We start from the raw sequence: 27730 nt of genomic DNA on the forward strand, positions 1-27730 counted from the left end.
TATACCATGGCACTCCAGCCTGGGTGACAGAGCAAGACTCCATCAAAAAAAAAAAAAAAAAAAAAAAGGTGCTAGAATCTTCCTTGGGTCCTTGAGTTTCCGGCAGTGTTGCAGTAAACATTTGCATTTCTCTAGGGAGACATACCTCAAAGTGGAATTACTGGGTCACATAATATGTGTTGCCCATGTTGATAGATATTTCCACACCATCCTCCAGAAAGTGTGCAATATGAGAGTGCTCATTTTCTCATTCATCACCTACTTGATTTCTCAAGTATCTTAGATGTGAGATTCTTGTAGATAATAATCTGATATCTCATTGCCAAATCATTTAGCACAGTTATCGATTGTCAAAATCTTTCTGAAATAAACTATGACTAATATACTTAGGAAAAGTTTATGTTCATTAAGAGGTCATTGCTCATATATCCATTTGTAGCATTTGTATAGGACATTTTAACTTTTTTTTTTCTTTTTTCTTTTTTTTTTTTTTTTGAGAGACGGAGTCTCGCTTTGTCGCCCAGGCTGGAGTGTAGTGGCGCTATCTCGGCTCACTGCAGGCTCCGCCTCCTGGGTTCAAGCCATTCTCCTGCCTCAGCCTCCCGAGTAGCTGGGACTACAGGCGCCCGCCACCGTGCTGGGCTAAGTTTTTTTGTATTTTTTTTAGTAGAGACGGGGTTTCACCATGTTAGCCAGGATAGTCTCGACCTCCTGACCTCGTGATCCACCTGCCTTGGCCTCCCAAAGTGCTGGGATTATAGGCGTGAGCCACCGCGCCCAGCCTCATTTTAAGTTTTTTAAAGGATCAGTCCATGTTTAAAGATTATCACAGAGGGGAACTTAGGCTATACTTCAGGTTAATCTGCTGTTATATAAACTTTATAATCAGGAAATAACATTTGAGAAAATGCCTCACGTTACGGTTTGATTTCCTTTCTTTTTGCCTTTAGAGTGCACAAAAAAGACAAATTGGTATTCACTTAAAATGATTATTTACTGCACTCTAGCCTGAGTGACAGAGCGAGACCCTGTCTCTAAAGAAGACAAAGACTATTTTTACATTGGCAACATCTATTTCTTCATGGATTAAGTCTAATTTCTTCTTTGTATATTTACTTTACACATTTTGCCACATGTAAACTGTACTTTGTGATGGAACTCCCTGCCTGGAGATGGCAGGATTAAAGTTCCTCTTTGGTCTGTCTACCATTGACAAGAGTGAAATCATGGCACAGAAAGGGTTGGGAAGACTCAGATTTGAGCTGCAGAGAGATGTGACTTTTCCAGCAAGTTACTGAACCTGTCTGAGAATCATTATCTCTGTGTGAGCTCGAGAGTTTTTGTGAAAAGTAGAAACACTGTGTATTAAGTACCTGAACATACTCAGTAACTTGTAACAATTATAAGTCTTTCAACAACCTTTCTGCCTTATAATGCTTTGGGAATCAATTTCAGGATGATTTTTAGGGGAAAAAGGAAATTCTAACTTGTAGCAGAACCAACTTTGGCATACCTGGGGGAAATGGTGGTATAGTAATAATTTGAAACATTTTTGAGCATTGGTCACTGTATAATTAAAAACAAACCGCTGTTGCTGAACTATTGTGTCTTTTAGTAAAGTGATTGATTTTAGATAGCATTTCATTAGTTCTAAGTGTTCTTTTAAAAAAGCCTGCTTCTATTTCTGGCAACATGGAGGATTAGAAATGCCTACTGATAATAGTTCAGCTAAATGTGCTACATGATACGTTACACACACACTTGTGTATACTATATCTTAAATTATATATACACATCTTGAAACACATATAAGTGTTTTTAGTAAATAGTTTAGCTGGTGGGAGAGTAAAGGGATTTTTCTGAGGCCTGCGTCAGTTAGTGCTGTAGATCCAGTGTGGTCCTTGAAAGTATCTGCCGGTTCCCGGTGGCATAGACCCTGAGTTTTGACAGGCAGTGAACATGGGGCACAGATATAAAGGCTGAGGCCAGGGAAGAGGACATAAAAGACATGTGGATGGTGTGAGAACTCCCGAAGAGTGGCAGCATCCTCCCCATGGGAGCTATTAAAAAGAATTCTTAAACACAGGACCACACTCACACTGGTCTGGAGCTAGAATTCATACTATTTGGTTTAGGAAGGAAAAGGAAAAAAAGCTTGAAGTTTAAAGTGTATTGGTAGTGAACCCAGCATAAGTGAACACATACCTTCTCTGGAGGAACTCTCCTTAAACCAAGGCTCAAAGATTCCCCTCAGAGTCCTAAGGACATGACCTCATTCTAATATAAATGGACTTATGTGGAAACAAGCTACCCTAAGAGACAGTCAGCAAATACAACAAATTACCTAAACTCTCAAAGAGATTACAGATATTAGAATTACCAGGTATAGTCTAAAATAAGAGGAGATAGAAAATATGATGTGGGATGAAGAGAATCAAAGTTGGCCAAGTAGGTTTGGAACCAAAGGGATCTGTAAATGATACATATATGATAATTTAAAATTTACAGTGTAACATATTGATTAAGCAGATTAGATACAGTGAAAGGGATGACAAAATGAAAGATACACCTAAAGAGACCTAGATGAAAAATAGAGAAGAAAGGGTAAGAGATCTGGAGGAATAGAATGCAAAGGTCTTAAATGTTGAATCAGCATCCCATAGAAAGGTACCAGGATGGAGGATGCCCCGTATGCAAAGGTGGCTGAGGACTTGTACAAATTGGTGACTCCTCAGAAGAAGCCAACGAATACTAAACTAGAGCAATAAAAAGAAATGCTAGTACTAGACACAAGGCAGTAAAACTAGGATATTGATTGATGGGGGCAGGAGGAGAGGAAGCAGTTACAGAGAAAAGACAGATAACCCAGAAAGAACTGGCTGACAGATGGCTTATATTTTAACAGCAAAAGCAGAAGCCAGAAGATAGTGCAATGGTAGCCTCAAAGCGATGAGAAAAAAGTCATCAATTTAGAATTCTGTACTCAGGAAAACCATCATTCAAGAATGAATATAGGCTGGGCACAGTGGCTCATGTCTGTAATCCCAGCACTTTGGGAGGCCGAGGCAGGCAGGTCACTTGAGGTCAGGAGTTTGAGGCCAGCCTGGGCAACATGGTGAAACCCTATCTCTACTAAAAATACAAAAATTAGCCAGGCGTGGTGGCACATGCCTCTAATCCCTGCTACTTGGGAGGCTGAGGCAGGAGAATTGCTTGAACCCAGGAGGCGGAGGTTGCAGTGAGCTCAGATCAGGCCACTGAACTCCAGCCTGGGTGACAGAGTGAGACTGTCTCAAAAAAAAAAAAAAAAGAGTGAATGCAAAATAAAGATATTTCAAATGAAAACAGCTAAAGGTGTATCTGTGCTTTTTAACTTTGGAGAGTAGGGAGGAGGAAAGGAAGAAAGTCAAGTGGTGGGAAGAGATCAGAGATGATCAGCTGAGTTCTTTGTGATTTAATCTCCTTCTGAGCCCCAAAATACTAAATTAAGAAATGCTTTATATGAGTTGATTGCTTTTGATGCTGATGAAGGCTGGATTTGATTGTCTTTGCGATTTATGAGGCTGAACATGGATGTGGATGTTGGAGCACAGAGATAGAAGAATGCTCAGTCGAGGAGGGAACTCACATGCATGGGGGCAGGCGGGTGCAGGCAGATGGCTATGAATGCTGTCAATGCTATGATATTGGGGATCAGGCCAAGTTTAATCAGCTCTGAGAAAGGGGTGCCCTGACTGACAAATGTGAGGAAAAAAACATCATAAAGTTGCCATTTGAAATAGAATCTCAGGCTAGGCGAGGTGGAGCACGCCTGTAATCCCAGCACTTTGGGAGGCTGAGGCGGGCAGATCACCTGAGGTCAGGAGTTCAAGACCAGCCTGGCCAACAGGGCGAAACCCCATCTCTACTAAAAATACAAAAATTAGCTGGGCATGGTGGTGCGCACCTGTAGTCCCAGCTACTCAGGAGGGTGAGACAGGAGAATCGCTTGAACCCAGGAGGCAGAGGTGGCAGTAAGCCAAATCATGCCACTGCACTCCAGCCTGGGTGACAGAGTGAGACTCCATCACACACACACACACACACACACACACACACACACACACACACACACAAAATAGAATCCCATTCATAGTGAGTTATGTAGTCAAAATCAGTTTACTTAATAATTGAAGCTGGCTTATTGTTCAGTAGACCACCCCTCAGAGTCAGTGAAAACAGCAGCATTTCAAAATACATTTTTCTGTCTGTAAATTTTCTTCCTGAGAAGATTTTCCTAAGATTTGGTTGGAAAGCTGGCTCACATTGTTACTGTACTGTACTTGCCTTCATCAGAGAGGCTATAACGAAGTGAGATGATAGTCTAGGATTGGTTAAAATCTAGAATTGGTTAAAATCTAAGGGCAGGGTTCTTAGGCCAGGGCCATAGTCTTAAACATTTCAGTGGAGTCACTATGATGAAAACAAACTGCATTTGGGGCTGGGCGTGGTGGCTCACGCTTATAATCCTAGCACTTTGGGAGGCCAAGGGCGACAGATCACATGAGGTCAGGAGTTCCAGACCATCATGGCCAACATGGCAAAACCTCGTCTCTACTAAAAATACAAAAATTAGCTGGCGCGGTGGTGCAAGCCTGTAATCCCTGCTATTGGGGAGGCTGAGGCAGGAGAATCGCTTGAACCCGGGAGGCGGAGGTTGCAGTGAGCCAAGATTGTGCCACTGCACTCCAGCCTGGGCAACACAGTGAGACTCCGTCTCAGAAAAAAAAGAAAAGAAAAAGCATTTGGACTACTCCTTGGGATTTATTAAACCACCTATACAGATATTTAGTCTGTTTGTGAATTCTGGTCATAATAAGATATCCATAAGAGCTGCATCTCCTAAAGACTCCGATAAAGAGTTAGATTTATATGGAATATGAATACTTTGAATTTCCATTTTTTTCCTGCTTTATTCTGTTTGCTTAATAGAAATAAAAGACCATATTATGATCTGTTTGGTAAATTACTATGGATAAAGACGTAGACACTGAGATTGAATAGAATTACCCTTTTGTTTTTAAACCCTGTCTGTCAAAGTCATAGCCAGACTTCTTCACAAATTTTATACTGAATAAAATATCTGTTTTTGTATTCAGTGTAAAAAATGGAAACCAATGAATGAAATCACTCTATGGCTAATTCAGAGCTGTTTAAAACTATTACATTAGTTTGCAGTTTATGATTTTATAGCACAGTGTAAAGGATTTAGCGAGACCTCACTTGCTTGGCTTTGAGAATATTTCTGTGATTACGGATATGCTGGCTTGGTGGGCTTTGACAGTCCTTGAAATTGGATTTTATTAACTTGTAGGCTCTTCAATAAAACATTGAAACTATAAAATGTGCAGAGCTGTGCTCTAATTATCTGATTTAAAATTACTATTCGTATTGATCCATTCTGTGTGGTCAAATAGCAAGGTTAAAAAGTGATTTATTTTTCTTCCTTTACATGGACTAAACCCAGAATAATTATTTGGTTTAATTACATAATTCCTGGTTGGCACAGGAATTTACAGAATTCTCTTTCTTAGGCATGTATCTGATTACAAAAAGACAATCAAAATTCTTGGTAGAATCATATATATATATATATATGTATGTGTATATATACGTATATATATGTGTGTATATATATGTCTCTCTATGTGTGTGTGTGTGTGTGTGTGTGTATATTTTTTTTAAAGTAATCCTTTCTTTCCCACCCACTGGCAGCTGCCAGACATAGACATGTGACTTTCTGGTATGTGTGTGAGGAGGTTTTTCTCCTGTCCGAATTCAGGGAACCAACGTCTCCCTTAAATTCTTTTTGAACAAGGCAGAGTGTAATAAGTAAATTATTTAAGAGCCGGTCCCTCTTGTTTTTGTTCTTATTTGTACGTGGGGAAAAGTGGTTGGGAGATGCATTCTGGTTATTTGCATGAGCATCTTTTCATGGTATACTTTCACTGTGCCTGATGTGCTTGCCTCTTCTGCATCAATGGCTCATTCTGTATAAGCAAAACTTAGATCTTGAATGTTAACTCTATTTTTCTTTTCTCAGAAGTGCCATAAAATTAAGTTTTGTAAGCATTCTGTCATTTTTAGGTGGGGAAGATGATACTTAGATGTTTATAGACTCTAATATTCAAAGAAACAAAAGCACTGAATTTGGTGGGAAATGTAAGGCAAGATGTGTGCCCATTTAAAACACTAAATTTTTTTTTTGAGATGGAGTCTCCCTCTGTCACCCAGGCTGGAGTGTAGTGGCGCTATCTCGGCTCACTGCAGCCTCCGCCTCCCAGGTTCAAGCAATTCCTCTGCCTCAGCCCCCCGAGTAGCTGGGACTACAGGCATGCGCCACCATGCCCGCCTAATTTTTGTGTTTTTAGTAGAGATGGGGTTTCACCATGCTGGCCAGGATGGTCTCGATCTCCTGACCTCGTGATCTGCCCGCCTTGGCCTCCTGTGAAGTGCTGGGATTACAGGACTGAGCCACTGTGCTGGGCCAAAATACTAAAATATTAATATGGATGGAAAAAATCAACTTCTGAGTGTTCCCAAGAAGGTATTACATTATTCAGGGACTAATCCTGCAAGTGGAAAATAAAACTTAAATCATGGTCACATAAGTGTGTATGTAATACAGTCAAGGCAATTTATGCCAGTTATGACTTGTCAAGTATCATTCTTCTAACATCTTAGAATTGCTTGGCAAGTTTATTTTCATGACACATTACCCATCCTGAAGGTTTCAATAAAATGATACTGTATAGAAATCTGACCTCAGATCCTTCTTGCACTCTTTAATGTTCGTGTCCTAATTGTCCCCCTACCCTACCCTTCTAATTTCTCAAGGTACAGGGAGGCAGTTGTGTACACTCTGAAGCTAAGGAGCAGATTTATGAAATCAAGAATACTTTTGGCTCCTAAGAGAGAAAAGTAACATTTGTCTTCTTTTTCTTCTAGGTTGTCCTTCTACTCAGGCCACTCTTCGTTCTCCATGTACTGCATGCTGTTTGTGGCAGTAAGTACTTAGTGTCTGTTGACAGTTAGGTTATGTGCTGCGTGGAATTAATGTGCTCAGCATCAGTGTCCTCGCCTGTCCTAATAAATTAGCCAGTGGCAAAAGGTGAAACAGATGATCTGCAAATCTGTAAGTTTCATGCTAAGAATTAGTTGATGTGTGCCCTTACTTTGGGACGTTTCCTGAAGTGGTTTTCTGGAACACAGCTTCTGTGTAATCACAGCGGGTAACTAATCTGAAGGACTGGGACAACAGGCTGCTGTTGCTTGTTAACCTCCTCCCTAACTGGGAGCCACTCTCCTCATCTGCTCAGTGTGGGCGACAGCAGCAGAGCTTCTTTCCTCCTGGGCTCTGCTGTGGTGAGGAGTTGGGTTTTGATCATTGTAAGTGAAGGCAGCTGTCCTTGTTCCTATTTGAGCAGATTTTGTTTTCCTCTCATTTTCTAAAACATTCCCAGACTGCTCTTCAAGGGACCAGAAAGGTTTCAACTTCTGGGAAAGGCAGTTGCCACTTCTGGAGCCTGTCATCTATACAACTTCCAGGTCCAGTTCTGATGTCAACCTGTAGAGCAGCAGCATAGCGATTTGCATTTGCACCATACAAAGCTGGCAGTGAGGGCTTAGGAAGATTTGTACCCACATTTTGCATTATCAAACTAGAGATGAATATGTAGTTTTTTGAGAGTAACTAATGCAAGACTAGGCTTCAGGACACATTCAAGGGATTTTTAAAGGTCAATTTTACTTGATTTTTATTTTTTTATAATGTTCTCTTTACATATAAAGTATTAATAAAACACTATATATTTGGGTGTATTAATATGTCCTGCATTATCAATATGTAGGGGGAATGGAGAGGAGGGTGAGAAAATCTGTACCCTAATAGATCAGCTATAATTTTTGTCTTAATTTTCTTTATAAGTGGATTTTTATACAGTTGTGTTCTGTGTAAATTTGTCATTTCCTGTGTTTTTCCCTTTGATCACAGTAAGTGCTGTATGATAATTTAATGCTTAGACTTAAAATGCACAATATGTAACATTAAGGGTAAACTAATGGGAATTAGTCTCAGAGATAATTTAAAATGTTTTACTAGAATCTTGCTTTTATTTGAAAAACCAAATTCCAAACATTAAAAGAATATGGAAATTGTAGATGTGTTACATAAAATTCAAATTCAGAACTTCAAGCCATTACAACAGCTAATTTTCAAAGCTTTCATCTTACATTAATTAAATTTTGTGAGGAAGCACAGAGTATGATTCAGCAGAATTTAGGGCTTCCTTTTTAAGACACACACTCAAATATTTCTGCCGATGCGGCATGGAAAATGTGACTTATCTGAAGGTAGTTAGCAGCAAATACTATTCTGACATCTTCTGTTCATTTATCCTATTAGAAAAAAATCAGCATTCTTTCTTAAGTGAGACAACATATTTTTTTCTTTTTAATTAGAGCACGAGGACCAGGGCAGACCCAGAAGGCTGAGCAATAGCTAGAGCCATTACTATCCTGAGAGCTCTTCCCAGAGCATGGGCCTGTGACTACATTGAAGGGCGTTTGAATGTGTGGGCGTGCTTTGTGTGCCCTGGGCTAGACCTCACTAAGTCTAGCTTTTGTCTCACTAGCTTTTGTGGTTTGTTTTTCGCTCACCTGTGTGTGTTAGTGTCCAAGTCCCTCTTCATGAGAAACCTAGGCATCTGAGTTTTGACTGATCTTGATGGTGATTTGCATTTTACACTACTTTTATTTTTGACTAAATTTCCATGAAAAGATGAGGGATGATTGCCACTGTTTTACAAGTGAGGGAATAGGTACCTTGGGAGGGGGCTGCTGAGTTCTGTGAGCTCTGTGGGGTTTCTTGATAATCAGGATCCCATGCTGTATTGACTGATTGATTACTTGGTCTGAACCCTAGTCCATTTATTTTGAAGGTCAGCTGATGCAGATCTCTGGAAGTAAAATGGCATTCTGGAAGTGACTGACACATAACTTTGACCCACTGTTTGTAATTTTAAAGAAAATTCTCAGATATAACATATTCCATACTTTATCATTTTCTGCTCTTCTTCCTTGACCCTTCTCAAAACACCTGTTACGTCTGTATAATTGGTCAAATAGAAACTTGGACTGAGAGCTGTTTTGTGAAAGATTAAAATTACTATAGAGAGGATGACATTGATATAATAGAGGGCCTCAGTGGCAGGCCTGCTCAGTGGACATGCAGCCACATATGAAGGATATCAACTCGGGAAAATGACGTCAACCATAATGTGGTAACTGGGTCAGTTTGAACCACCTGTGTTAAAAGAACAACTTTAGATAAATTTAAGGGTGTCACTGGGCAAGGAAGAAACAACTCTTAAATTGGGCAGCCTTCAGAGTCACAGCAGATTCAGAATGACTCCACTGCTTCTAAGTGGTCAGGGAGAATTTATGGACAGAAAAAGGAAAGTGAGTATAGAAAATGGAAGCGAGGTGCAGAAACTGCCGGATTGGTTATAGCTCGGCCGTGGAGCTTTATTTGAGTGTGATTTGAATGGCTGTGAGTGGTCGAAATACGGCTGCCGGGACTGGCTGAGACAGCTATTGTTACGGAAGCACGTTCTTGAGTCAGGCTTCCAGTTTGCTTACTTACCAAATTAGGTTGTTCTTTGTACAGAACTCAAGTATGTGAGCAGGGGGTTTTCAGGCCAGATTTCAGTTTGATTTAACAGATGTAAAGTTATAATGGCAAAAAAAGAAGCCTAGATAAATAGATTTGTTGTAGACCAAGACCTTTCTGGAGAAGAAAGTAGGCCAGAGCAACCATGCATTGCATTTACTGACTCTAGGTAGTGGAAATATTTGCTTGATGTGGATGTAGGCCCCAGCTTTTATTTCAGCCCTGAATACACAGATCCTTGCTTTTCACATTTATGTACAACTTTTTTTTTTTTTTTAGATGGAGTCTTGCTCTGTCACCCAGGCTGGAATGCAGTGGCGCGATCTCGGCTCACTGCAAGCTCCGCCTCCCGGGTTCACGCCATTCTCCTGCCTCCAGTAGCTGGGACTACAGGCACCCGCCACCATGCCCAGCTAATTTTTTGTATCTTTAGTAGAGACAGGGTTTTACCCTGTTAGCCAGGATGGTCCCAATGTCCTGACCTCGTGATCCGCCTGCCTTGGGCTCCCAAAGTACTGGGATTATAGGCGTGAGCCACCGCGCCCGGCCTATGTGTAACATTTAACCTCTAAGCCCCACCCCCGAATTCCTTGGGCAATGACTCATCTTGTTTCTCTGGGCACCTTGGTATCATGAGTCAGTCTCATATTTGGGTAGAGACGTAGTCATTTAAATCCCGAGGACAGTCTTTGATAGCCAAAACTTCCCTGTCAATTCCTGACACCCAGAAATTAACTTCTAGTTAAAAATGGCTCTTAAAACACCCTGACCATTGTTCTTCTCTGGCAGCCAGTGCAGCCCTGCATACTTAACTGTGCCAAGAGAGTGTCAGCATCAGTGAAAACCTCCCAGGCCTGCGGGAGCTCAGGGCTGGGCTGCTTTGCACATAGCCAGTTTATATGCTTAGTGACTCCCCGTGAACTTGGCCGAATGCCAGAGATTCCAAATTTATTTGATTATTCAGGAGAACAGCCATGGTATGAGTCTGTATTTTCTTTTAATACAGTGAGAACTGCTAAAATACTTTTCCTGAGACCATTCTATTGAGGCTGTAACCCCAGATTGTTTATATCACCATCTGTTATGAAATTCCTGTATCCATGCTTCAGCCAGACTCTCCTCCCTGCCACAAAATGCCTCTTATCTGGGACTTGCCCCTGCCCTGTGTTTAGACAGTGCTGCCCACCTATCTAAATCCACTCAGACTCTTTCATACTATCCACTTAAGATTCGTATAATCCCTCATTTAGCATTCGCTGTATACTACCTAGCATTGCTGATACTTCGTGATGTTTTCCAAACTTGATTATTGCTGAACATTGGGCAAATGATGAACAACTCGTGGCCCATAGCCTACGAACCTTGTCTGATTTTGAGGTGGGATTCAAGATCTAAATTTAGTGCCTCAGTGAATCCTAAAAATGGTGAAATTAAAACCCAAAGAAGACTAAACTGAGGTCTGCTTTCCAGTGTTCTTCTGGCCAGATCTGTCATCAAATGTAGGTGGAGCAATCAATTTGGCTTGCCTGGCTAGTCATAAAAGCACTATTTCAAAATAAGTAGACCAAGGTATATTTCTTTGTGTTGAGCCTGCTGTTGTTAGTCTAGTTCTGGGGCTGGCATTTTTTTTTTCAGTAAAAGGTCAGATAATAAATATTTAGGCTTTGTAGGTGATGTACTCTTTTTTGAAAAAAACAAAAACAGCAACAAAAATAACTCCTTAAAAATGTTCTTAGCTTGCAAGCCGACCCCTTGACTCTAGTTTAAAATGGAAAAAAAAACCCTCTTACTTTATTAATACAATACAATATTCAGAGGCTATGAGACAATAATAACATTTTACAGTTAAGTGTTAACAAGATTAGTTAAGGAAAGGCAAAATCAAATAAAACAGCTTCAAAAAATATCTCATTCAACAATTATTTATTTTAAAGGTGAGATATTCTAATTAGATCCTTTAATGGAAGTTAAATGTTTCAGAAATTTCAACCAAAAATGGTTATATCCTTCCTGTCTTAGTTTGGGCTGCTATAACCAATTGCAGCAGACTAGGTGGTTTATAAAAAAACAAATTTCTCAGTCTGGAAGCTGGAAGTCTAAGATTAGGGTGCCAGCACAGTTGGGTAATGGTGGGGCCTTCTTCCAGGTTGTAGAATGTCCTCACACAGTGTAAGGGGCAAGGGAGCTCCCCTGGATCTCTTATTAGTTCATTAATCCCTTTCATGAGGGTTAACCCCTTACGACCTAATCACCCACAAAAGTCCTATTTTCCTAATCCCATTGCCTTGTGGGGGTTAGGCGTTCAGTATACAAATTTTGGGGTAACACAAATATCTAGGCAATAGCACCACCCTTCAGTGACAGTGAAAGAATGAAAGAATGCCTAAGTAGTATCACAGATGTTGAACTTTCTAGTTTTTTTTAATATTAATTTTTACACAAAAGAAAAAATGGGCATACCTTGTAATTTGTTCCTGATGTGGCTCTGTGTAATGAACACTCTTCCGTTTGTTTTGACGAGGTCTTCTTTGTGCACTTTATAAAACTATCGTGAGGCTCTTCACAAGTGGAGCCACACGTTTTGGAGTGTTGGTTTATTAGTCTGTTTTCATGCTGCTGATAAAGACATACCCAAGACTGGGCAATTTATGCAAGAAAGAGGTTTAATTGGACTCCCAGTTCCACGTGGCTTAGGAGGCCTCACAAGCATGGCAAAAGGCAAGAAGGAGCAAGTTACATCTTACGTAGATGGCGGGAGGCAGAGAGAGCTTGTGCAGGGAAACTCCACCTTATAAAGCCATCAGATCTCGTGAGACTTACTATCACAAGAAGAGCATGGGAAAGACTTGCCCCCATGATTCAATTACCTCCCACTGGGTGCCTCCCACAACATATGGGAATTCAAGATGAGATTTGGGTGGGGACACAGCCAAGCCATATCATTTGGGATTAGGAGGAAGGCCTCTGCGCTTCTCAGTGAAGCATTTGCTGCCTGCAGGTGGAATGGCCAGCTTTCTGCAACCCTCCTTTCTGGGCTTGAACACCTGGTTATATTGAGCAATGTGATGCTTGGTGTCCTTATTGCTCTAAGAAATAGGGAATTGCTTGTATGAATCTCTAGTAATATCCCAGCTAAGAAGCTTTTTTTTTTTTTTTTTTTTTTTTTTTTTCTGAGACAGAGTCTTGCTCTGTCACCCAGGCTGGAGTGCAGTGGCGTCATCACGGCTCACTGCAACCTCTGCCTCCTGGGTTCAAGCAGTTCTCCTGTCTCAGCCTCCCGAGTAGCTGGGACTACAGGCACATGCTGTAGTAGAAAGAGACAGGGAGGAATAGAAATAGCCTAACTGTGGTTTCCTTCTGAGGCCTCAGGGTTGCCATATGTTGTGTTCCTGTGGTATCTGTATATCCAGCCCATTTTAATAGATGAAAATGGGGAAGGGAGGAGTGTGAAGGTCAGGCGAAGAATATGATGTATCTTTGTTTTTCCTATTAACCTTCATTTAAAATTTGTGTGTCCTGGAAACCCATGTCTCTTCCTTTCCAGTTCTGGAGTTGTGTTCCTGTACGTTACAGCAGGGTTCACACTAGTGGCACACTCAAGTGTTCTTTTGATAAATGACATTTACTCTTGATGTATTTGAGGACAGCCTCCAAATTTGGGAGCAGAGACTATAAATACTAGAAATAGTCATCCTTTTTAATCAAGGAAGGAAAGCATTTTTTGGTGTGGGCAGCTGACTGGAGATTCTCCTGCATCCATTCTCCCTGTTCCAGGTGATCTCTTGTATTAATACCCTTTAAAAAGCCCAGTAACCACTGCACATCTCCCTCAGCATAGTTCCCTGGATTAGGCCCCCTTTTCTGCCTTTCTCTGGTGGCTGGACTAATTTATATTCCAAGCCGCAGTGTAGAAGAGTTCCTTTTCTCTGCATCCTCACCAGCATCTCTTAATGTTTTTTTTGGTCTTTTTAATAATGGCCATTCTAACTGGGGTAAGATTGTGGTTTTGACTTGCATTTTCCTGGTTAGTGATATTGAGAATTTTTTCATATACCTATTGGCCATTTGTACGTCTTCTTTTGAGAATTGTCTATTCATGCCCCATGCCCACTTTTCAATGGGAGTATTTGGTTTTCTGCCGTTGAGTTATTTGAGTTCCTTATATGTCCTGGATATTGGCTCCTTGCTGGATAAATACTTGGCAAATATTTTCTCCCATTCAACAGACTGTCTCTTTATTCTCCTGATTGTTTCTTTTGCTGTGCGGGTTTTTAGTTTAATATAATCCCATTTGTCTATTTTTGTTTTTGTTGTCTCTGTGTTCAAGGTCTTAGCCATAAAATCTTTGCCCAGACCAACATCCTGAAGCGTTTCCCCTATGTTTTCTTCTATGAGTTTTATCGTTTCAGGTCTTACATATTTAAGTCTGTAATCCGACTTACTTGAGAGATAGGGGTCCAATTTCATTCTTCTGCATATGGATATCCAATTTTCCCAGCACCATTTATTGACGAGACTGTCTCTATTGTATGTTCTTGGCGCCTCTGTCAAAAGCCAGTTGGCTGTAAATACGTGGATTTATTTCTGGAATCTCTATTCTGTTTCATTGGTTGCCGACGAGTCTGTTTTTATACCAATACTCTGCTGTTTTGGTTACTATAGCCTTGTAACATGAAGTCAGGTAATGTGATGCCACTAAGCTTTTTTTCATTTTGCTCAGGATTACTTTGGCTACTCTGGCTCTTTTTTAATTCTGTATGAATTTTAGGATTTTTTTTTTTCTATTTCTGTGCAGAATGTCATTGGTGTTTTGACAGGGGTTGCATTGAATTTGTAGATTGCTTTGTGTAGTTTGGTCATTTTAACTATATTCTTCTGATCCTTATGCGTGGGATATCTTTCCACCTGTTTCTCTCTTCTGCATTTTCTTTCACCAGTGTTTTGCAGTCTCCTTTGTAGAGTTCTTTCACCTCCTTGGTTAAATAGATCCCTTGGTGTCTTTTTTTTCTTCTGCGTCTTTTTTTGTAGCTATTGTTAATGGGATTGCTCTCTTGATTTTTTTTTTTTTTGAGACAGAGCTCGCTCAGTCACTCGCCCAGGCTGGAGTGCAGTGGTGCGATCTCGGCTCACTGCAACCTCCACCTCCCAAGTTCAAGCTATTCTCCTGCCTCAGCCTTCCCAGTAGCTAGGAATACAGGCATGCACCCAGCTAATTCTTGTATTTTTAGTAAAGACAGGGTTTCACCATGTTGGCCAGGCTGGTTTTGAACTCCTGACCCTCAAGTGATCCACCTGCCTCGGCCTTCCAAAGTGCTGGGATTACAGGCATGAGCCACAATGCCGGGCCTGACCTCTTGATTTCTCTCTCTGCTAATTCACTATTGTTGCATAGGAATGCTAGAGATTGGCGGGCATGGTGCCTCACGCCTGTAATCCCAGCACTTTGGGAGGACGAGATGGGCAAATCATGAGGTCAGGAGATCAAGACCATCCTGGCTAACACAGTGAAACCGTCTCTGTTGGAAATGGAAAAAATTAGCCAGGCGTGGTGGCACGCGCCTGTAGTCCCAGCTACTTGGGAGGCTGAGGCAGGAGAATTGCTTGAACCTGGGAGGTGGAAGTTGCAGTGAGCCAAGATGGTGTCACTGCACTCCAGCCTGGGTGACAGAACAAGACTCAGTCAAAAAAAAAAAAAAAAAAAAAGCTAGAGATTTTTATATGTTGATTTTGTATCCTTTAACTTTACTGAATTTATCAGATCTAAGAGTTTCTTGGTAGAGTCTTTAGGTTTTTCTACATATAAGATCATATTGTCTGCAAAGACAGTTTGATTTCCTGTTATACAACTTGGATGCCTTTATTTCTTTTCTTTTTTTCTTTTCGAGACTGGGTCTCCCTGTCACCCAGGCTTGAGTGCAGTGACACGATCTCAGTTCACTGCAACCTCATTGTCCTGGGCTTAAGCAGTGATCCTCCCACCTCAGCTTCCCAAATAGCTGGGACCACAGGGCATGCCACCAAGCCTGGCTAATTTTTTGTATTTTTTTTTTTGTAGAGATGGGGTGTCGCCATGTTGCCCAGGCTGTTTTGAACTCCTCACCTCAGGCGACCTGCCTGCCTTGACCTTCCAAAGTGCTGGGATTACAGGTGTGAGCCATCACACCTGGCCCCTTTCTTTCTTCTTCTTGCCTCATTGCTCAGGGTTAGGTCTTCACTGCTACGCTGAATAGGAGGGGTCAAAGTAGGCATCCTTGTCTTATTCCAGTTCTTAGAGGAAAGGCTTTCAGCTTTTCCCCGTTTAGGATGGCATTAGTTGTGTGTTTATATAACATTTATCATGTTGAGTTATGTCCCCTTCATGCATAGTTTCTGTGGAGAGTTTTTTTTAAATCATGAAGGGATGTTGAATATTATTAAAAGACTTTCACCACATTTGAATGTGATGTGTCACATTTATTGATTTGCCTTTGAAACCTCCTTGCACCCCTGGGATAAATCACACTTGATCGTGGCATAGTATCTTTTTGATGTGTTGTTGAATTAGGCTGGCTAGCATTTTGTTGAGGATTTTTGCATCTGTGTTCATCAGGGATATTGGCTTATGGCTTTCTTATGTTGCATCCTTGTCTGTTTTTTTGTATCAGGGTAATGCTCACCTCATGAAATGAGTTAGGGAGAATTCCCTTCTTTTCAATTTTTTGGAATAGTTAGAGGAGAATGGGTGTTTTTCTTTGTAAGTATGGTAGAATTCAATAATAAAGCCATTTGGTCCTGGATTGGGACCAAATGGGAGACATTTTATTACTGATTGAATCTCATTACTCATTATTGGTCTGTTCAGGTTTTCCATTTCTTCCTGATTCAATCTTGGAAGAGTCTATGTATCCAGGAATTGATCCATTTATTCTAGGCTTTCCAGTTCATGCACAGTGGTTAGCAATAGTCTCTGATAGCCAGGCATGGTAGCTTATGCCTGTAGTCCCAGGACTTTGAGAAGCCGAGGTGGGAGATCCTTTGAGGCCATGAGTTCAAGACCAGCCTGGGCAACACAGCAAGACCCTGTCTCTACCAAAAAAAAAAAAAAAATAAGAAAAATTATTCAGGCATACTGGCATGCTCTGTAGTCCCAGTTATTCAGGAGACTGAGACGGGAGGATCACTTGAACCCAGGAGGCTGAGGTTACAGTGAGTGATGATCATGCCACTGTGCCCCAGACTGGGTGACAGTGAGACCCTATCTCCAAATAGATGATTGGAGATAGTCTCAGATGTTCTTTTGTATTTCTGTGTTATCAGTTGTAATGTCTTTTCATTTCTGAATTTATTTGGGTTTTCTTTTTCTCTTGTTGATTTTATCTTTTCATAAAAGCAACTTTTTTTTTGTTGATCCTTTGTACTTCTAAAAGTTCATTTTATTTAGTTCTGCTCTGCTCTTTAGTATTTTTCTTCCACCAATTTTAGGTTTGTTCTTGTTTTTCTACTACCTTGAGTTGCATTGTTATTTACTTGAAATCTTTCTAGATTTTTGATGTAGGCATTTATTGGTATTAATTTACCTCCTAGCATTGTTTTTGGGTTTCAGTATGTCCTGCCTCTATTTTCATTTGTTTCAAGAAATTTTTTTATTTCCTTCTTAATTTCTTCCCTGACCCAGTGGTCATTCAGGAGCACGTTATTTAATTTTCATGCATTTGTACAATTTCCCAAGTTCCTCATTAATTTCCAGTTTTATTCCATCACGATCTGAGAATAGTTTGGCTGGTGGGGTTTACTTTTCTTTCAGCACATTCAATACATCATCCCATTTTCTCCTAGCCTGTAAGGTGGCTGCTGAGAAATTCACTGTTAGTCTGATATGTGTTCCCCTTCTAAGTGACTTGATACTTTTCTATTGCTGTTTTATTCTCTGATGTTTGTCAGTTTGACTGTAATATGCCATGAATTTTTGAATTGCATCTATTTGGGGTTTTCTAAGCTTCCTGTGCCTGGGTGTCTAAATCTCTTGCTAGACTTGGGAAGTTTTCGGGTATTACTTAATCAGATAGGTTTCCTATCCCTTTTATTTTTGTTTTCTGAGACACCAAAAATTTGAATATTTGATGACTTTATGGTGTCACATATGTCACATAGCTGTTGCTCATTCTTTATTTTTGTCTGGGTTAAAAAGACCTATTTTTTGAAGTTCTAAAGTTCTGCTTGATACAGTCTATTGTTGAAACTGTTGGATCTATTTTATATTTCATTCAATGAATTCTTCAATTTCAGAATTTTTTTTTATATCTATGTCTTTGGGAATTTTCTCATTCATATCCTAAATGGTTTCTCTGATTTCTTTGTATTATTTTTCTGATTTCTGTTTTCTTGTATCTCACTGAGCTTTTTCAATTTTTTGAATCATTATTTTAAATTCTTTTTCTGAGACTTCACACATTTCTTCATTGGAATCTGTTGCTGGAAAATTACTGTGTTCCTTTGGAAGTGTCATATTTCCTTTTTTGTGTTTCTTGAATCCATATTTTGGTATCTGTACATCTGGTTTAACAGTCACTTCTTCCAGTTTTTTGAATTTGCCTTCATAGGGGAGGATATTTTCCTTAAGATATATCTGTGGTGTTGGTCGGGTAGATCACTTTGGCTTTGATTCCAGATGCATGCATTAGTGTAGTCTCAGTATGATTTCTTTGGCTGTAAACAGTATCAGTTGTGTGTGATTTCCTCAGTGGCTTAAGGTGCAGTTTTTAGTTGCTGCAATGAAGCATTTGCTGGAGATGGGAACATCAGGTGGGCCCATCCTCAAGCCCCAGGAGTGGCAACAGCAGGCTGAGCATGCCTGTCCTTGGGCCCTGGGGCAGTGTATGTTGGCACTGATGTTAGAGGGTCCAGGTGGGCTGATTCTTGGGCCTCCAGGAAGCTTGCTTGGATGCCAGCAGTAGCATGGTGGGAAGGTCCTTGGGCTTGCTGCCCATGGACAGCAGGTGTGGTACGGGCAGTGGCAGGACAACCCTCTGATTCCCAAGTGGTTTGTACTGGTGTTGGTGGTGACCGTGATGGGCTGGGTGGCTAGTCCCCAAGCCCATGGGTGGTGCATGTGGGTGGTGGTAGCAGCAGGTTGGATGGTCCCTTCCTGAGGCCTCTGGGAGGAGTGCTCAGGTGTTAATGATAGGTGCACCCTCCAACGCCCGATGGTGTGCTTGGGCACAGGGGTAGGTGAAGCCGGGCTGGATAGGTCCCTCAGTGGTGTGTATAGGGCTTGGCTGTGGTAGGTAGGGATGTTTTTGTGTGGCAGCAGCCATAAACAGGTGGGTTGGGAGCATGCGCTTTGGCCCCAGATGGTATCTGCAGGGCAGGGTAGCCTGTAATCAGGCTTGACAATGCACAGTGGCTCTGCTGGCTCACTGCCAGTAGCTTGTATACTTTGGCCCTGCAGCAGCACCCAGCTGTGGGTGTGGGACTTTAATGGGGCTTCAGAGATGTGGATATGCAGGGTCTGTTGGGCCTCAGGGAATGATGCAGTCTGCTGGGGGTGGGGCTCTCAAAATGGTGCCCTGCTGTAGCTGCTTAGGACTCGGGGGGATGAGCTCCCTCTCTGAAGCAGTGCCATCATGCAGTCCCCAAGTTCCCTGTTTGTGTGGGTTGAAGGTTTCTTCCATGGCTGGGATTGCAGGACTTCACAATGGGAATGTGGATGCGGACTGTTGGGGGGTCACTTACCCTTCTCCAGCATGGGGAAGCCTCCCCAACCAATCCTTGCCAGGTACCCTGCCTTGCTTCCCTCTCCTTGCCTCAGGTGTTTCCTGTCATTTTGGTGTTAAATTCCAGCATTCTCTCTTAGGTGATCTATTCAAAGTGTGATTTATCTACTTCTGTTTTGCTGGTTCTTCAAGCAGAAAGCAAGTACCAGGGGCACTTTAGTCAGCCATCTTGAAACGCACTCCATTGTTTTCTACTAAACGGCTTGCTGTCCTCGACCATAGCTTTTGCTTCCTCCTAACTTTAGTTTGCAAATAACCTATTATGTACCCATTAGGCATCCTTCCTACTACTTTTGAAATTAGAGAAACGCCTTCATACTTCTGGTATAAATTCCAGAGACAAAATACAGCCCAGCAGATCTCTGGGTGACGCCTAGTGTAAGTCATCTAGTCAGTGCAGGGAGATGTGGGTATGCAAGGAAAAGGCAGGGCTATGTGGTCCAAATAGGACTGACTGTGAATGGGCAATTCCACCTAGAAGGGGAATTTAAAAATAACCATGTTTCTGCTGAGCCTGTCTGGTATCACACACTGTATTGGACATAGAGCTCTGTAAGTTCTTACTCTTAAAAGAGAAGTAACTGAATGCCTTACCTAGAATGGGTTTAATAGATAAGGTTGGCAAATGGCATGTATGGGGAGGAGAGAAGAGTGGAATCTGCAAAGGAAGGAACCTATACAGCCTTTTTACTATTAGCCTTGGCATTGAAGCATGAGCTATGTCCCCTGTATCTAGTTCTAATAGAACAGTACTAGAAGCTTCAGACATTCAACTTTTCAGTGGCAATGAGGGAAAGCTAAAGGAATGGACTTTCTTTTAAAGGAAATCATGTCAAGTGTTTGCTTTGCCCAGAATCAAAGCAGAGCCACCAGAAAGACACTACCTTTTAGCTTTGTTGAACTTAACTCATATAGGAAACTTTTGCCAGCAAGGTGGGAGGGGAAAAGCCAGTCCGGATTTCTGGGCATGTCAGCTGTGGAATTCAAGTTGACTCAAGGTCTGAGAAATTCAGGGTGTCCACTTTCTTGAGCTCTACAGAAATGGAAGTCTTCACAGAGCTACACTGAGTACCCTGACCCAGGGAAACACAGTATGGGCACATAGGAAGCACACTCAGGCCATGACTGTTTGTCACTAGAGAAGCCAAAGCCTAGAGCACAAGGTTAGGTACAGAACCACAACTGGGGAATCCCAGAATTCTCACGGTGAAATAATTTCTGGGTCCATGGTCAGAGTTTCACTGATGGGGGAACCTCTATTCTTGGGTAGATGTGCAAGGAGAAAAACAGCTATTTATAGGGGGAAAGACTTCACTTAAAAGTGTTAGAGCGAGCTGGGTGTGGTGGCTCATACCTGTAATCCCAGCACTTTGGGAGGCTGAGGTGGGTGGATCGCCTGAGGTCAGGAGTTTTGAGACCAGCCTGGCCAACACAGTGAAACATCGTCTCTACTAAAAATACAGAAAATTACCTGGGCATGGTGGCGAGTGCCTGTAATCCCAGCTACTCGGGAGGCTGAGGCAGGAGGATCGCTTGAACCCGGGAGGCGGAGGTTGCAGTGAGCTGAGATCACACCACTGCACTCCAGCCTGGGCAACAAGAGCGAAACTCCGTTCCCCACTCTCCCCTCCCACATTCCCTCCCCCCCCCCAAAAAAAGTGTTGGAGCTTAGTTGATTACTGATAATGTAAGTAAATGTTAATTCTTTTCACTGGCATGTTGGGGAAGAAATCTGGAGAAAATAATGTTCAATATGAGTTTGCAGGCTACCTACAGTGAAAGTCAGGGTTCTTTAGAATGGAAATATTGCTACAGGGATTTTAGAATCTTAAAAGAGGAAAGACCTTGAAGTCCTAGCTCTGAGTTTCCTTCAGGTTGGAAGTAGCATGGGACTAGCTTAAGTCCATTCTAGAGTTGCTATTTTTGATTTTACTACTTACTTTTTTCACAGCTTGAACAACAAACAAACAAAAATAAGGATTCTGCAGAAAGCCAGTGGTAAACTAGCTGATGAGTCACTCAGTTAAACAGCTGGTGTGCTCTTTTAGAACTAGATGGTTTATACTAAGTACTTGATAAAATTAGATATGCCCTGGATCTTTGCCAGCTCTTGGGGACTGAACACCCATGGCAGTGCCCAGAGAGCTGGGAATGGATTTGTGTCATCTATTTTAAATAGGCAGTGTCCATGGGGAGATCTATGTATATTGTTTTCTAAGGACTGCATTTAATGAAGTCTACGAGTCATATATTATTGAACAGAATTTTAAAGGGAACGTTAAAAATTATATCGTTATTGGATAGAAATTAATTAGGTAGTTTTCTCTCTTTTTTTTTAATGAGAGCAGACTCCCTAAATCATTCCTACATAAAATCTTCAGGGATGCACCCGAAGTCAAAGGCAGACTGACATGAGAAAGGGGAATTTCTTAGGTCTGATTAGTGTACAGAAAAGTCATAGAACTTAAAGGGGATACAGGTACTGTTGAAAGAATACACTTCTGCTGGATCATAACTAAACTACAACCTGTATTACTTGCAAATACAGATTATTTAGTCTCAGTTGCCTTGTTAAACAATTTGAGGGTAGAAGAGCTCTCTTGGTGAATTAATCAAATAGTCCCTAGATAGGCCCAGAGCAATAGCAACCTGTGCCCAGAATGCTAGCACTTTATCCCAAGACTCAGAACTAATGACGATACTGAGTCAGGCATGGTGGTGCATGTCTGTAATCCCAGCACCTTGGGAGGCCAGTGCAGGCGGGTTACTTGAGATGAGGAGTTTGAGACCAGCCTGGGCAACATAGTAAGACCCTCATCCCTACAAAAAATAAAAAACAATTAGCTGGGCTCAGTGGCATGTACCTATAGTCCCAGCTACTTGGGAAGCTGACATGGCTACTTGGGAAGCTGACATGGAAGGATTGCTTGAGCCCAGGAGTTTGAGGCTGCAGTGAGCTATGACTGACTACACCACCACTACACTCCAGTCTGGGCAACAGAGCAAGGCCCCATTTCTTTTTAAGGAAAACAATAAAAAAACCAATGGCAGCACTGGTCTTGACTATCAGAATTATAACCCAAATTGCAAGGGGAGGAACTGTCCCTGAAATCCTGTTTAGAAAGCCATAAACAAGGAAACAAACACCTGTTTGTATACAGTTTGAAGGGTGGTACAGCTAGACTGGCAATAGATTCTTCTGAACAAGTTAGTAGGGCAATAGTTTTGTTTCTTTAAAGGATTAACATTTAGGCATTAATGCATACGTGAATGTTTGCCTAGAAGTCCTGTTCCCTATATAATAATACTTTGATAATCATTTTAAATGCCAACCCTTAATATAAAAGTTTTGCGTTATGTTAAATAAACTATTTTTTTCTTTATTCTTTTCTTTTAGCTTTATCTTCAAGCCAGGATGAAGGGAGACTGGGCAAGACTCTTACGCCCCACACTGCAATTTGGTCTTGTTGCTGTATCCATTTATGTGGGCCTTTCTCGAGTTTCTGATTACAAACACCACTGGAGTGATGTGTTGACTGGACTCATTCAGGGAGCTCTGGTTGCAATATTAGTTGTAAGTATACAGGTCAACAGCCTACATCTTGATATTGCTAAACATTTAGATAAGTAAATAGAAAAAGAAATATCCCCAGCTGAGGAGAAAACTATGCAGTGGGCAAGAAGCTCAATGTTACTAAAAGTCACTTCAGGATACACAGCAGGCTAAAAACCAGGTTACTCTTTGTAAAACTTAGCATTTTTGTAAAATCTTAGTATTTTTATTGTGAAAGGCTCTGGCTAGAAATAGTTTTTTTTTAGGGGGTTATGACTTGAAAAAACTAATTCACATGTAGAAATAACTCTTATTCAGTACGGGCAAAATGAAGTTATTTGCTAAAGACATAACAAAGCAACTCTTAATTTGGAATAATCTTTAAAAAATCCCAGTTAGTCTCTAATTTTTTATATGCTTAATCTGTATGCCTCAAAGTATATCCTTTTGTTTATATTTATCTATCTTAGGATGCTGTTGATCACAACTTTGTATGTAGTTTTTAACTTGATCTAAATTATACCATTAAATATTTTGCACTGTAGGCTGTATATGTATCGGATTTCTTCAAAGAAAGAACTTCTTTTAAAGAAAGAAAAGAGGAGGACTCTCATACAACTCTGCATGAAACACCAACAACGGGGAATCACTATCGGAGCAATCACCAGCCTTGAAGGGCAGCAGGGTGCCCAGGTGAAGCTGGCCTGTTTTCTAAGGAAAATGATTGCCACAAGGCAAGAGGATGCATTTTTCTTCCCAGTGTACAAGCCTTTAAAGACTGCTGCTGCTGCTATGCCTCTTGGATGCCCACTTTGTGTGTACATAGTTACCTTTAACACAGTGGTTATCTAATAGCTCTAAACTCATTAAAAAAACTCTAAGCCTTCCACCAAACCAGTGCCCCACCTGTATACATTTTTATTAAAAAAATGTAATGCTTATGTATAAACATGTATGTAATATGCTTTCTATGAATGATGTTTGATTTAAATATAATACATATTAAAATGTATGGGAGAACCAAATCCACACTTGCAGGCATTTGTAGTCAACTGTAATCAAACAGGTGGTCAATAATTTAAAAGCTCACATTCCTTTAGCTGACTCTACAAGTAGAGGCTGGCGGCAAACACAATATCTCTCTTGATTTTGGTGATTCCTAAGAGAAAAGAAAGTAAGGTTTAAACTTTCAAGACCAAAAAACACCTAACTTGTCTCTACCGAAGTTTTAAAGCCAGTATACCAACCCTGATTCAACTGATGAGAGAGGAGCCTAGAAAGTCAAACACCTTGCTGAACACCTAGAGGAATTTGCAGCCACCTCTGTGAGGTGGAAAACATACAAGCCAGACCCCTGTTCTTTTGACTCTGAAATACTCCATGGGGGCTGGCCAGGAAAGAGGTGTCTAGAACTGTTTAAAAAGATAAATGCTAGGTCGGATGCGGTAGCCACGCCTGTAATCCCAGCACTTTGGGAGGCCGAGGTGGGTGGATCACCTGAGGTCAGGAGTTCAAGAGCAGCCCGGCCAACATGGAGAAACCCCATCCCTACTAGAAATACAAAATTAGCCAGGCATGGTGGCACATGCCTGTAGTTCCAGCTACTCAGGAGGCTGAGGCAGGAGAGTCACTTGAACCTGGGAGGTGGAGGTGGAGGTGGAGGTGGAGGTTGCGGTGAGCTGAGATCGCACCATTGCACTCCAGCCTGGGCAACAAGAGCAAAGCTCTGTCTCCACAAAAATAAATAAATAAATAAATAAATAAATAAATAAAAAATTAATTATAGGAAGGACTAAACTGTCTAAAGAAATGTAAATCCAAAGACTTGGATTTTCAACCTATATCAGAAGACACTTTTTTTTTTTCAGTTCCCATGTGAAATTCTAGGCCAAGGAAGGTCAACTACAAATTTTGATGACAAATTATTTTTAAAACTTTGACACCTACACTTAAACTCTGAGTCATTAAACAGGCCTACATTTATCAACAATGTGGAAATATAAGCCAGTTTTTGCAAACTTCTTCTTAGGACACTAAGTTGTTAGCAGAAATCACTAGCATTGACTGACTCAGCAACAACGTCTTTGATTAACTTAGTCCTATTTCTTGGTCAAGAGTCAGTAGACAGGACTGAAGCTTATGCCCCTTGCCCCCCACCACCACCCCGTTACTACCACCTTGGTTTAGCCATCCTTTCTTGATCTGTTCTCCCCACTTCTACTGTGCTACTCTACAGACTTGCCCTGCATGTAAGAGCAAGAATTACCTTGTACGTCCAAGTTAGGGCAGGCCACTCCCAAGCTCCACACCTCCAGTCACTGCAGAGTTGAGAAGCCTGGGGCTGGGAACTATGGAATCATTTCCTTTCTCACTTCAACCCCTACTACTCTACTCACTGCCCATTCTGCTCCAGCCACACTGGCCTCTTGCTGGTGTTCACGTACAACAAGCATACGCCAAGGGGCTTAACTGCCACCTTCCCTGTGGAGGCCCTAGACCATCATATCCATCTGCCAATTCTATTGTCTTTTCTGCTTTGTTTTTATCTTACAGACTTATCACTATCTGATAAATTTAATTGCTGACTTATTGTCTATCTCCCCACACTAGAATGTAAACTCCATGAAGGCAGGGGTGTCTTTTTGTTCACTATATCCCCTAGTGCTTAAAACAATGCCTGGCATGTAGTTAGTGCACAATTAATATACGTAAATGGATGTATATATAAAATCTCAACTTTTCCCCCAACACACTAAATTTTATAGAAACACTAGTAGATAGCTCTCCATGACAATGCAGTGAAGAACATCTCAAAATGTCCTCCTAGGTTGTGGTCCAGGGCTCAAGAGTTGCTTCATGAAATTTGTCTAAATTAGAAACAGCTTATGCATTTGATACTGACCTTCTGCAAATTTATTTTCCAGCTCAGTGTTTCCAATGGCTTTTGCTGCTTGACACATTTGTCGAAGCAATTCTTCCAGGCGCCTCATACAACGAATTATGCTGCCTGGATAGAAAAGGAACAAACACTGGTAAAACGGAAATAATCAGGAACAGCAGAATTTTTGTTAAGACGCAAGGCAGGAGAACACAGGATAATTAACAGTACTTTGAGGGACTTCCCATGAAGTAAATCATGGCTAGGTACTGGGGAAGTCTACAAAGATGAAAGGCTTAACTCCCACCTTTGACTAATGGTAGAGACATCTGTTTATTACTAACATGCTGACACTTGGTATTAAGTAGGAAAACAAAATGCCCTAGGAGGAAGGAGCAACTTTGGGTGAAGGATGACATAATCTGTGTCTGTAAGAACCAGGCAGTATCTCTCAGGCAGCAGCAACAAGGGAAGGACCACCACGACAACGCAGAAAAGCCTGGCAAACCGCAGCTATTCAAGGACCCTGAGTGTGGCCTAGTGAGGCATCTGGACACCATCCATACCATCTCATAGAATGCAACAGACTGTTTTTAGCAGGAGAGTAACAAGATAAAATTTGTCATTTTAAAGGTGCATTCATTCTTCTTGACCTTAGATTCTTTCACTAGTACGTTATTTACACAGAGTGTTCTCAAGGAGTACAAGGAAAGAAGCCTTTTCCCATGGGTCTAGAATCTGAGAAAAGTGTTTGTATCAAAGCTGAAGCTATAAACACAGTTTCACTCTTGCTAGACTTATGCAAAGAGGGGCAGAGATTGTGAGATCCTTTCTCTAAGTGCTACCTGCCTAAATCTAAAATGCTTGTGACTTCATTTTTAATATATGAAATGCATTAGGAATACCAGTTCTCAAAATGCAATCTGTAGGAACAATGAACTATTTACACTATTATTAAATTAATAATAATTATTTATTTGTTATTTCTATTCTCAGCTGCTAGGAATGCAGGCTTCAACACTGCCTTGCAATGAAACAGGAAATCCAATTGCAGAAACTTCTGGATGTCAAGAGAGAGGGTAGGAGTTGGGATAGAGAGGGTAATGTCATATTACCTATGCAATCAGATATTAAATGTTTATGCAAACAAGTATATCCAAAGATAATTAAATTAGGTAGTGGCTCAAAATGTAACTAGATTTGTACCTGAGACCAGATTCTCACAGGTCATTTAGGATTGAAATGAAATCCTTTACAAAGTCCTCTGCTGCGTAGGGCATTAAAGAGCCAGACACACTCTCAAACATTGTTTTGACTGACTTCAAATGTGTACCAAGAAACACAATGTGATATTATTATTTCACAAATTTTAGTAACTCGTGTTAACCAGAATCTACAAAAGTTATCACAGACCAAACCATATGAAGTAAATTACTAAGATAAAGAATAAACTAAGGCAAGTAAATGCACATTCAGGCCAGAGAGCACTGTCATGTCACATTTTGTAAACATTTCAATTCAATTTCTGGAAACTTTAGTTTTGACACAGTTTCAGGTAATAAGCAAATTAGGCCAGTAGGCACAAGGGTGCATATACAATGGCTGTGGTTGTTGCCCACAGAGTCTCATCAACAAATCACTGGGTATGTGCACAAACACTAACTGTCCACAGCTGCCTGAAACATAGAGGCTACTCCCCGCAGGGATTAATGAAGACTGACGATTAAGTAGTGAATTGTCTAGCATCTCTCCTACCTACTGCAGTTCTCTGTAATCCAAGGGCTCTTAAGCCCACCTTTATAAGTCATCCTGCCTCATAAGCCTGACTAAGTGCTAGA

General features: G+C 41.1%; 2 protein-coding genes across 3 annotated transcripts in view; one reads left to right on the forward strand and one right to left on the reverse strand.

Moving 5' to 3' along the window:
- PLPP1 (phospholipid phosphatase 1) overlaps window positions 1–24039 on the forward strand; it is a 112256-nt gene extending 88217 nt beyond the window's left edge. For both annotated transcript variants that reach the window (XM_055253165.2, XM_055253164.2), the window contains exons 4-6: window positions 6988–7045; window positions 22859–23035; window positions 23560–24039. In XM_055253165.2, coding sequence (XP_055109140.1) covers window positions 6988–7045; window positions 22859–23035; window positions 23560–23688 — 364 coding nt within the window. In that variant the 3' untranslated portion in view covers window positions 23689–24039. The remainder of the gene's footprint in view (window positions 1–6987; window positions 7046–22858; window positions 23036–23559) is intronic.
- MTREX (Mtr4 exosome RNA helicase) overlaps window positions 23913–27730 on the reverse strand; it is a 119405-nt gene continuing 115587 nt past the window's right edge. The window contains exons 26-27 of the mRNA XM_055253160.2: window positions 25917–26021; window positions 23913–24173 (exon numbers count right to left, since the gene is read on the reverse strand). Coding sequence (XP_055109135.1) covers window positions 24121–24173; window positions 25917–26021 — 158 coding nt within the window. The 3' untranslated portion in view covers window positions 23913–24120. The remainder of the gene's footprint in view (window positions 24174–25916; window positions 26022–27730) is intronic.

The sequence above is a fragment of the Symphalangus syndactylus genome, chromosome 18 (genome assembly GCF_028878055.3).
Source record: "Symphalangus syndactylus isolate Jambi chromosome 18, NHGRI_mSymSyn1-v2.1_pri, whole genome shotgun sequence".
NCBI classification, from domain to species: Eukaryota; Metazoa; Chordata; class Mammalia; order Primates; family Hylobatidae; genus Symphalangus; species Symphalangus syndactylus.